The sequence below is a fragment of the Macrotis lagotis genome, chromosome 2, assembly GCF_037893015.1.
Source record: "Macrotis lagotis isolate mMagLag1 chromosome 2, bilby.v1.9.chrom.fasta, whole genome shotgun sequence".
In the NCBI taxonomy this organism is placed as follows: domain Eukaryota; kingdom Metazoa; phylum Chordata; class Mammalia; order Peramelemorphia; family Peramelidae; genus Macrotis; species Macrotis lagotis.
Window position 1 is genome coordinate 28,398,824 of NC_133659.1, and position 12,577 is coordinate 28,411,400.

Genomic DNA, 12,577 nt, shown 5'->3' on the forward strand with positions numbered 1-12,577 from the left:
GAGGAACTTTCTAGTGATGAGCTTATACTTGGTCAAGCTGGCTGAGAAATGAGGTAATATCTACACCTGCAGACTCATTAGGCATCTGTCACACTGGGAGGTGTGTCAGAGACACAGAGTCAGTCAATGGCAGAGGTTAGACTTGAACCCAGGTCTTTTTTGGATCTGAAGGCAGATCATGCTTCTCATTATGCATAGGCACTGCATATATAACATACATACACACACACACACACACACACACACACACATATATATTAGAGTTCACTTGACTGTAAGTTCCATGAGGGCAAGGATCTTGTCTCTGTCAATTCTGTGTCTCTTGCCAGGGTCTCAAACAGGAGTAACCTGCTGCACAGAAGAGACTTCTCAGTCATTTGCTGTTGTCATCCCCAACACTCTCCCCTTGGCTTTTCAACTTTCTTTTATATATTGTACTGACTACTCCACTGGAATGGAAGCTCCTTGAGGATAGGAATTTATCTTTTTCTTTTATTTTCTTTTCACCTATACAAAGTTTAAGTATACTTAGCACTTAGAAAAGTACACCAAACACAATGAGCAAATTAATAAATGCTAGTTGGCTTGATTCACCATTTTCTCCCTCTCTACTCCTCTGGAAATCAGTTTATTTTAGTCAACTCAAGTGTCTTCACTGTGCCATCAATGTGCCAACCTCATGCCTGCACCTAGGCTTCCATGGGCCAATGGCTGTTCACCCCTCAAACCACTTGGGTATTCAAGGGCGAGGGTGGGAAGTGATGAGCCAAAGTATCCTTTCCCAAAAATGCTCCAGGGATTCTGCCCTAGTGAGCTTAAGAACTAATCTACTTCCAGAACTGTCTGCCCCCAGAAGACTTGGCTTAAGAAATCCTGTTCCCACCAGATGTCAGCCCAGCCAAGACTTCAGTTCAGACACACAAATGCTTTGCTTCCCAGACCTTGCCACCACCCTCACCCCCTCACCAAACACCCATCAAAACTCCAGCACTCAAAAAGCCAGAGCAGGTGTGAAGCCCATGTTTCCCAAGGTTTCCCCAACACTGCAACCCTGAGTCTGAACAACTGTAAATAGTCTTAGGAGGCAAAGACCATCGAGTTTTCTTTTTCCCTTAACACCCACAGTGAAGGGTGAATGCCACATGCTGGATCCTCTGGTCACCTCCACAACGCGTCCTGGCCAGTGAGGGGAAGGGTGTATATGTGACATGATCCATCAACCTGGACAGTGTGATAACCCTCAGAGTGCTATATAAATGTAATAACAGCTAGAGTTTATATAGCTCTTTTTGATATCTCATTTGAACTTCCCACATAACCCAGAAGGTAGATCCCTTTATGATCTACATTCACATCCAGAGGAATAAACTGAGGCAGAGGGAGATGAACTGATTTGTCCAGAGTCACACAGGTAGAAAAAGTGTCTGAGACAGGATTAGAAATTCAGCTCTTCGTAACTTTAGATCCAGACCTCTTTCTACTGAACTCCTTAGCTACATTAAAGGAACAGGGAGAGAGGAGGCCAGGTACCTGTAATCATGGGTCATTGCCTTTAGACCTGGGAAAGATCTTCTAGGTCAAATAGGTCATTCATCTGGGGAAAATAGGGAGGGGAATTGAGGGTGAATAATTGGTACTGAACTGGCCCCCAGTCATCTGAGTTCCACAGTGCCTCAATCTCAACTACACTGCTCAGAAATGCCTCACCTATCTCTATCTTGACAGTGGGTAAGCGTGCATGCGCGTGTGTGTGTGTGTGTGTACACAGCCACCCACCCATGAACACACGCCCTATTAATCCTGTGCTCGAGTGGAGAATTAATGTGACTTCTCTGTGAGGGGGTGCGGTGCCTGTCTATCTCAGGGAATAAGACTCTACTCTGGAACAGAATTCTAAAATAATCTAATTTGTTCTTAAAATCCAAATCAGGAATGATTATTTAAAGCAAATTCCCCAACTAAGACCCTCGTGAATATAAATTTCAAAATCCTCACCAAGCTAATTTTGTGGTACAAATCGACTTTTAGAGGGTTTCCCCTCTAAAGCCATTAACCGTAGCATGAGGGCTGGAAGTGTTGAAGATGTCCTTCATTTACAAAACTACATCTGGAAGGGCAGTGCTGCCTATGGAGAGTGAGTTGGCTTTTTGGCCAGGAGACCTGCTCAGGTCTTAATGACTGTGTGACCAAAAAACCGTCCCCTGGGTCAGAAGGGATCATGGGAACATGGGCTTCAGAGGTCACAGTGAGGAAACTGAGACCCAGGGAGAGGATGATTTGTCTAAAGATAAAAGGAAAGGTTCCTTAATCTCACTGCAAAACCCCCACAATACAGTACGTACACACACACACACACACACACCACACACACACACAGAAATCTTCAAGCAACCCAATTTAGTCTGTTCTTATTGACATTTACACAGTGTCTGTGTGACCATAGACAAGTCACTCCCCTTGGCCTCCATTTCCCATTTTGCAAAATGACAGATGCCCTATAGGGAAGATTTGATGGAATCTTCATATGGAGTACCGGATGAGAAAACATTTTCATGTTTGCAGGCCTGCTGCTACCAGAGTGGTTGTGTGACCTCAATCAGGTTACTCATGTCTCCAAACCTCAGTTTATCAGCAAGACGAAGCTTTACAGCTGGAGTCTCCTGATGAGAGACTAGTTATCAATACTGACAGTCACTAGCCATGGCCAGGCTCATTGAGTATGGAGAATGAAAAGAAAGGTAAAAGACAGTCCCTGCCCTCAAGGAGCTTACAACCTAATGAGGGAGACAACCATGTACAAACAAGCTACATATACATATATGTATGTGTATAAACACACACACACACACACATACACACACACACACACACACACGGGGGGAGGGGATAAATAGGAGAACAATAAAGAGAGGGAAGGCACTAGGATTAAGAAGGGCTGAGAAAGGTTTCCTGTGGATGGCATTTTAGGTGGGACTTCAAGGAAACCAAGGAAGACAGTAGGCAGAGATGAGGAGTGAGGGTGTTCCACAGTGCTGAATGGCTGAAAGAAGGAGCATCTTGTTCATGGAATAGTCTGGAGGTCAGAGTCGCTGGATTAAGAAGTATGGAGGTGGAGATTGGGAAAAAAAACAAAGAGAAGAGAGACTCTGGGGTGGACAAGGTAGGACCTGATTTTCAGCTCAATGTCAGAGTCTTTCGAAGGGTGAAAGTGCCTATGTGACCACAGCATGGGAATCAATTGGACTGACCAGCTTTGTTCAGATGGGAAAGTTTCCTCTGCATAGCCTCTCCCCAGAGCAGACACAACAAGCAGTGAGTCAATGCCTTCTAATCTTCCCATATATTTTCCTAGCTATTTGATTTTTTAAAGCCCAAAGCTGGCATCGTTCCTGCCATCTAGAAATTGATGGGCCTCCCCACACCTGTCATTATGTGCTTGGGTAAGACAAACACCTTTTAAAATAAGTCTGAGCTAAACTCAGTTTGAAAAGTAAAACTGCTCCCCAAAGATCTAGGAGAATCCCTCATGAATATGCCACATCTGTGCCAAAGACTGAAAGAGGATCCCTTTTTTCCCCCACCAGATTACCTTGTTCCCCTCCCTCTCCCTTTTCACTGAGCTATCCTTCTTCAGAAAGAAATTTCCTTTTCTCAGATGGGATAATTGAGTCTAAACCTCTTCAAAGTTTCCACTTCAGAATCCCAGAAACCAAGAGCTATAGCTTCCACCTGCGGTCCCATTCTGGGAGGGGTTTCTCCTTTCATCCACTGGCTTTGTTAGACTCCAATTTTCTGAACAAGGGAGCCTGGGAGACTGATTCTAGGCAATGGGCAGCAAGGGGATGCAATATGTTAAAAGCCAGAGAGTGAGATCAGAGAAGAGGGGCACCTTTCTCCAGCTCATCCTCACTCAGAGGCCTGTATAGTAACACTAAGTTGAGTCAAGGAAAACCCTGAAAAGTGAACATCTCCCAGGGAGCAGTCTAAGACTACTTTGACTAATCACCCTATCACTGGCCAAGACCCCTCCATCAGCTGTTTGCCAACTGTTTAACCTAATGACATTTTCCTTTGCTTCTGGCTATTGGTGATGTTTTCGTTTTGGATTTTTTTTTTTAACAGCCCCATTTCTGCTGAAGTTCAAAATTCTGGCGAATGTTTTTTTCTGTAAATAAAAATCTGAAAAAGTTGCAGTTGGACTGGGGTGATGATGAAAATGTTCTATCAGTTGCCAAGTGACTTGCCTTGATTTTTGGAGAGAAGATACCACTCAGCCACATCTGTGATAGCAGGGAGAGAGTATCAGCTCTGGTTCTCCCTGATAAACAGACAGATGGACAGATGGAGAGCTCTGGCATTCTCTTACCTTGATGGTTTTCGTCTGGAGTCGGAGTCCATTTAAAGTGTTAATGGCTTTCTCTGCATCCTTTGGATCAATATAGTTAACAAATCCATACCCTAAACTCTGTCCTGTTGAAACAATAAAAAGACAGAAAAGGACTTAGTATCTTTAGAGAGAAAGGAAAGACTCCCACATTTGGGAGAACATTAGCACACCCATTCTTGTAGACCACTCTGCCATGGCCAAATGGGACTCCCAATACTTCCTCCATACCTTTAACTACAGGAATAATAGCCCAATAAGCAGAAGCGTGGGTCTTAAGCACAAGGTACAACAGCGAACTGAGAGAATAGATGTCCCTCTCCTTCACATGCAAGATGGCAGGCACCACCATGGGTTGGTCTTACTGACCACATGGGTTCATAGTCCAATGAACAAAGAATCCTGAAAACAGGAAGACCTATCCAAAGTTCCTAGACATAAAAGGTCACCATCTAGTACAATCCTCTCATATTATAGTTGAGCTCACTGGGACCCAGAGAAGGGAAATGTTACAAACCATGCTAATTGTCAAAAGTGAGATTTGAATATCAGGTCCACTGATTCTAGATCCAGGGCTCTTTACCCTAAGGACTCAATAAGTTTGCTACTTCTAGTCCACACAATGTAGGAATCGAAATCTCCACAACATACTCTCAGACCTGCCATTCACCCAGAAGAAAATACTCCTCCCCCAAAATAGTTTTTCCACCAGAGTCAACTAGTGAGAGTGTAGAACAAAGGGCAAAATGAAAGACATTTGTAATCAGGGGTTCCACTACTCTGTAAGGAGGGAGTAGGGGGAGGCAATGCATCTACAAAGAAATGAGAGGGAAAAGACGACAGGGTTCCTCTGATTAAGAAAAACCACCACCACCAACAAAACAGGCAAGCACTCCAAACCCACTAATGTGCTTGCAACAATGCTAATGCTTATAAATAGTCCATCAGCTCTCTCAGCCATGTGTCATCAGCTAAAAATATCATTCGGAAACTTTACGTCTTTGACATTCCCTCCCTTTCAGCAGCATGGCTCTGGGACAACCACAGGATCTAGCCCTAGTGTCCAGGCTCTGTGGGCGTAAGGAAGGGTCATCATGAATGAAATGAATGGACATCACACACCAGGAAAGAAGGATTATATAAAGCCTCCTTTTGAGCGCCAGTGACGCTGATGGGAGACCAAACAGCCTGCCATGCTTCTTGATGAGAGCCCATTTTAGAAGCCAAAATCAGCTCAACAGCTTCTGTTTTGCTGGTAAATGTCTGTGTTGATATTGGTAGTAGGAGGGGACCCTAGGAAACAACTGGGTTTGTATCATGAAATTTGTTTAATGTAATTTAAAAATCAATTTAAAAAAATTCTGGAGAAAAGATACCTGTCCATACAGACATCTATCTCCCTTGACTATGTATCTACATTCACACCCCAACACGTGTATATGTATATATGTATGCATATTTGTATCTATTTATAGATCACACATGTATATTGCATGGAGAGATATTGATACATGTGTGCACATGCATACACACATCAATCATCAATCTATCAAATTCACCCCCTGCCCCCATCTTTGCCCTTTCCTTCTCCCTCTCCCTTCTCCCTCTGAACTTTGGAAGAATGTGGTGGCATGCACATCTCGCCAAGAATATCTTTCATTAGATAGACTGAAATGGGGGAAGTTCTGGAGGGCACATGGGACAGGTCAGCATCCACAATCATGTAGCATTCAAAGACCCGCTATGCCCTTGTCAATGATATGATTGATTCTCACTCATTTCAAAAGCCTCCTCCTGGCTCCATTTTGAAAAGTACAAGAGCAAGGCCTGGATGTCTTTGGTTTTAGAACATCAGTTTCTTCTCATTTTGTCTGGGCTTTATGCAGTCAGATTACATCAATCTAATTAAATCCACTTATATCCTGCAATTTTCTCATTTAACTTTACCTTGAAGACAACAGAAGCCATTTAAAAAAAGAGAATCGTGTACCAAAACACTTTTTATCGTCTTTTCTATTTAAACCCATGCTTCCTTTCAGTGACTAAGTGCTTACAGACAGTTCCAGACACAACGTGTCGCTATTTTAAATGGCATCCAGGTTATTATCCTTTCCTTCCAGTGAGCTCCCCTGAAGCACAGGATTCTAGTAGGTCACATTCACCCAATGTATCAACCTCAGAAAGGTGGCCAGGTCTATAGCCAGCACTTCTGGTCCAATTCAGAGAGAGAGAGAGAGAGAGAGAGAGAGAGAGAGAGAGAATGAATATATCATAGGAATATTTGGTCACTTCAAAACAAAAGTAATAGCTAATATTTCCACAGTGCTCTAAGATTTCCCAAGTACTTTATTAATACCTATGACAATACAATTGCCTCTTCCTGAAATTCTTCCTGACTCACCTTTAATACCTGAAAAACTGACAATTTATTCTCTCCTAACAAGCATCCCCCAGTGAGAATTTATGGGGGAAAATTCCTATCAAGAGAATTGGTGTCTGTTTCTGAAGAAGACAGGAGCCGATCTAAAATTAGGCAGATGTCCATGTAAAACTATACTTTATTTTTCAAGTTCTCATAGAAGATCAGTCACCCAAATGCTCTGAAGTGATGACCTTCTGACATCCCTTAAAAAAAGGAAAGCATACAGAGGCAAAAGATCTTTGGTGCCAAGGAAACTGGTTAGGAAGTGGTCCCTGGTGACTCCCACTTACCAAATTCTTTGATTGGTTGGTCCACCTTTCCATGAAAACCACTGGGCTGCCCTGAAGCTGAGAAGTCCCTGTTTCATGAGGAAACACCCAGAAGCATATGGTGCATCTGCCTGGGGACTAAATGGGCTTCTGCCCCAACCCCCAGAACTTTCAACTAAAGCAGAGCACAAGTTCAACATTTTCTTCCCAACTGGCCTCCAAAACATTTTTCACTTCTTTAAAGGGCACAGAGATGGTTTTTGTGGATGTGGCTCCATTCCCTGACACCCAAAGCTAAGGCATGTGATCCACTCGAGGATCCAGAGTCATTCTGGCTACTTGGGGTAACCTGAAAGGGTTGGACTGGGCCACACCGCTGCGTGGTCTGGAATAGAGTGTGTTCTATTAGAATGAGCATGTGCTCATGCATATGTGTTTGCCATTTAAAGTACATAAAAGGATAAAAAGGATCTTTAATCATTAATTCTTTTTTTCACTCTTGCTTTTAAAGCAACTGACCTATTACTTTTTTTTATCTTTTCTTGTGGGGCAGTGGGGTTAAGTGACTTGCCCAAGGTCACACAACTAGTGCCTATCAAGTGTCTGAGGCTAGATCTGAACCCAGGTCCTCCTGACTCCAGGTCTGGCTCTGTCCACTATACATACCACTGGGCTGCCCCAACTGATTATTACAAACATTCAATCACCTATCCGAGGGCATTTATGAAGCCAAATGGTGTGCTAAGTCCTGGAAACACAAAGAAAGGCAAAAGCAGCCTCTCCCTCAAGGAGTGCTCAATCTAAGAAAGCAAGGACATAAATGCAGAAGGGAGGGACTCCAAGCCTCAGGCCCAAGAGATGGTGCTATTGAAGTTGAGGTGGAAGGGAGTGCATCCCAGGCACAAGAACAGCAAGACAAAGGCCTGGTGATGGGAAGTGGAGGTTGGTAAGTCAGGCACTATCATGAGACTGGTGCAGAGAGACTGCAGAGTGGGAGAAGGCTGGGAAGACAGCTCTTCATGGCAAAGATGGAGCAGGGCCCAGAGCACAAGCATGAGCAGGCACACCAAGTCAGCCGTTTCATGGGCCATCCTGCCCACCTTGCTCTTTTCTGGCTTTTCCTCTCTCTGTCAACTCCCAAGATTGGACCAGATGGGCACCTGCTGGGGATAAAAAAAACACCCGAGGAGCAGGAAGGACTTCCGGTGGGGGATAGAATCCCTGGCTCAGGCTGAAATACTGCATGTCCAGGCACAACAACGAAATCCCTGGGCAGTAAACACCTGATCACGTGACTGGGAGTATCTGTTGGCTGCCCACTCAGGCCCTGGTGGCCCTGCCTGAGCCTCTGTCTCTTGCTGACAACTGGGCTTGGGAAAAACACCAATAAATTCACCCAAACAGACCAAAATGTAATCAGAGTGGAAAAGGGTACCACCCACTCCCAAGGCAAGCCCTGACTATGGCCTGGCTAAAGGAGGGTGGACTGCAGGCCCCGCATACTCCCAGACCTGTTCATGGTCACCAATTACCTGGGTGAACCCCAGACAGCACCATTAACTTGTATCTACTCTTACCGGGGTACAGGGTTATCCCCCCTCCTTTCCCATAAAATAAAGGTTCCTTGAGAAGGACAAGCAAGGATTGTTTCTATTTTGTGAAGCACTGATTCTGGCAAACAGTAGGAATTTAATAAATGTATAAATGGGCTCAATCAAATAAGATGAAATTGATCAGGGATAAATACAGAGACTTATACCTTAGACAACAAATGCCAATTAATAATAATAACTAACAATGAGGAAGCTAAGTGAGCAGTGAATAGAGCTCCAGGCTTCAGACACACACTAGCTGGACAAGTCACTTAACTTGTTCGTTTCAGTTTCTTCAACTGTAAAATGAGATTAATAATATATATATATATATATATATATATATATATATATACATATATATATATATATCACAAGGTTTCTGTGCAGATGTTTATCATAACACATAGTTTTTAGCAGGTACTTAACAAATGCCTCTTCCCTCCCACTCTCTTTTTTCTCTCCCACTTCCTCTGTTCTTCCTTCCATTGATCCAGAGTCTTAAGGTTTACAAAGTACTTTATGGATATTATCTCCTGGATATCTATCAAAGACAGCTGGGATATCTGCCATTGTCAGTGCTTCAAGGCAGCTGCTGTATTGGGAATGAAGAGATGCTGAGAACACAATAGACCAGATCAATAATCAACCAAAGAAATTCGACCCCTTGCATTGGAAAAGAATCCCAGTTATAAACTTAAGAAAGGACTTGCAAACCACAAAGTGTGAGTTTTGCCACAAATCTGAATTTATGCATGTGCCTCACTACTATTATATCCTGGTTGCCAAATTATTTGATGGTTGGTCCACCTTTCCATGAAGACCATTGGGATGCCCTGAAGCAACAAACTTCTGTTTGGAGCAAACTTTTTCTTTGGACCTGAGTTTATTTTGTAGGAGAGTATACCACAGACTTTTGTAGGAATATTCTGTCCTAACTATTCTTCATAAATATCTTTTATTTTGTTTTGTTTTTGCAAGGCAAATGGGGCTAAGTGACTTGCTCAAGGTCACACAGCTAGGTAATTATTAAGTTTGAAGCCAAATTTGGTCCTCCTGACTCCAGGCGGTGCTCTATCCACTACGCTATCTAGCCCCCATAAATACCTTTTCTAAAAACAATTAGAACTGGGAATTTAACCCTTCTGGATTATCCCTAGCATCTTGAGAGGATGATGAAAAAGTAAGATGGGGGAGTGAGGTCAAAGGACAATCAATGTCAGTCAAAGGCAGAATCACAACTTCCCCATGGGTATGATGGGGGGCACCTCTTACCACCACCAGCACATCAACCCAAGGAAAGGGGAGGGGATGCACCTTTGCCTGGGAAGGCAGATGCTCTGGGGATGGGCCAGATGAACAGTTCCTCTCACCCTCATTCTTGCCTTCTCACTCAGTCCTGAAAGCTCCATTTGAATTTCAGTTCCTCCGATCGGACTCTCCCTCTTATCTTGGACTCTGGAGCTTCTAAAAATTGTAAGGCTGGCAAGATGGATAAGTAAAAGTAGAAGAAAAATCAAGGGGAAACTAGTATGGATCCTGTTGTACATAATGGGGAGAGGGGTTGCTCTTCTCATATCCCAGTGTTTTTCATTAGCCCTTTTTGAGCCCTTTTATCCATTCCTTAAAAAGCAAATAAGATTTTGGAGACAAGGTATAGATATATCTTAAAGGAAAAAATTAAACAAGCAGTCTGGCAAAATGAAGAGAGCTAATCTAAGAGTTAGGAAGACCTAGGTTCTAATCCTGCTTCTTATGTTTATTGTCTCATGATTTTGAGCAAGTCACTTCACCTCTATGAGACTCAGTTTACTCATCTGCAAAATATGTGCAAATCATTTGTGTTTGTCTCTAGAACTTAAAGGCCTAATGATAAATGCCTAATATGTGTTATTCATTTCTTGATAGACCCTTAATTCTATTTTGTTTCTTATTGTTTGGTCAATTTTTGGTTGTGTCTAACACTCCAAGACCCTATTTGGGATTTTCTTGGCAAAGATACTGGAGTAGTTTGCCATTTCCTTCTCTAGTTCATTTTAGGGATAAGGAAACTGAGACAAAGAGAGTTAAGTGACTTGCCGAGGGTCACATCTAGAAAGTGTCTGGAGCTTTATTTGGACTTCCTGATTCCACCAGCCTGGCACTATCCCATTTGCTATCTAACTACCACAATTCTATTTCTATTTAGCTCAAATGAGATGATGGATGCAAAGTTCAATGAAAACCCTACAGAATTATATGAATATCGATTGTTATTTTATAAGAATAAAATAATTATTTCATCTACATGAAAAGATTGACAGCATATATATGTATAAATGGATAGATGGACAGATGGATGTTACATTGTTTTCTCAATGGACAAAGGTCCATGGAGGAACATTCTACTGGGCACATGTGTCTCTACTCTTAGATATATACAAATAAAGATGCCCCCCCACACACACACACAAACACAATACACATTCAAATATATGCAAAAAATGTTCAGGGGTGAGCTACCAGCATCTATAAAGGGGGGAGGGCAGTAAAGGCCTCAGGTAGAAGATGGCATTTAAGCTAATTATGAAGTGACTAAGATCTTCCAAGCTAATTAATGGAAGAAATAGCTCTTATGTGTTCTTTCTAAATACAATTCAACTCACTAGAAGGCTGAATTAAACTACTTTTTTGTCTGTTCATCCATTTCCTGAGAAAAACAGATTACAGGAAAGGAGTAGATTATCCAGGATGGTTAAAGTTGACTTTTTTAGAGCACCCCAAAATATTTAGGGTATGTCCTAGGGTCACTTCTCATTCAGTCTCATCTCCAATACTTTTGACATTCACAAGGCATTGAGACACCTGGGTCAATACATCAAGAAAATATTTTATGTATTTATCACCTTTTGTCTGAATCTCCCCTATAACAAACCTGACAAGTGGTTATCCAGAATCCTGGGTTTGGAACCAAAAGGTGTCTCCAAGTCATCAAATCAAAATCTTCTCATTTTACAAGGGAAGAGCCAAAGAGAGGGAGTCCTTTGCTCGGGATCACAAGACTAGTGAGAGTCTGAGATAGCCTATGAATCACCCAGGTCTTCCTGCTTGCATATTTAATGCTCTATATACTATAGGGTGCCTCTGCTTGAGGACTTTACTACTGGGGAACTCACTATGTCCAAGGCAGCCCAATCAGTCTTGGAGAACTGTTTTTCCTTTCAGCAAATTAACCATTTTATTCTGGAGGGTGGGAAAGATTCAAGCATAGGCCTGGAGCAGGACTGTGAATCTGCCATCCCAAAGGTGCTTGAGCTATGATCATCACCAGAGAGGCTGAGGCCAAGAGACCATGAACAAATCAGATGTCAAGAGATAGGAAGGCATCAATCTAGGGCAGAGGAGGCTGCCCACCCATGGAACCAGGAGCCTAAATTCAGGCTGTTAAATTCTGTTGATGAAATGAAACTTCTCACCCACCACCCACTGGCTCAAGGGTCTGTGTTATCATCTTCTGGGTCTCAGCTACCATTAACTCAATGGCATTTCTAAGACCAAAGTAAAAAGCTGGGCCCAGCAACAAAGATTAGCAAAGGGTGGAGGGTGTCCACGGAGGAATGAATCATAGGATATAAATACCGCTGTCGACTCTGTGAATCACCTTTAGCCAGAGAAGAAATAAGGATAGACTGGGAGTGGAGAGGTCTGGGCCCAAGTATTGGAACTGATGCCCAGCTGCTGCATGACCTAGGGCGAGGTACTTCCCTTCTAGACCTCAGAGGCCACTTAACTCAGTCTGTCCCCAACAAGTCACCTTATCTGTCAAAAAAGGGGACTAGGTGAGCTAAGAATACCAACTGCTGGCATAAATTTAGTTTTCCAAACAGTTTCACTCCTTCTTTTGTTTGGTCTTCACGACTTTAATCTGTGT

At 42.9% G+C, this 12,577-nt stretch overlaps 1 protein-coding gene across 2 annotated transcripts in view; it reads right to left on the reverse strand.

The window, feature by feature from the left end:
• The window catches only part of ELAVL4 (ELAV like RNA binding protein 4), a 137,820-nt gene that overhangs the window by 22,741 nt on the left and 102,502 nt on the right, over positions 1 to 12,577 (reverse strand). For both annotated transcript variants that reach the window (XM_074221483.1, XM_074221482.1), the window contains exon 3: positions 4,367 to 4,470. In XM_074221483.1, the coding sequence (XP_074077584.1) occupies positions 4,367 to 4,470 (104 nt within the window). The remainder of the gene's footprint in view (positions 1 to 4,366; positions 4,471 to 12,577) is intronic.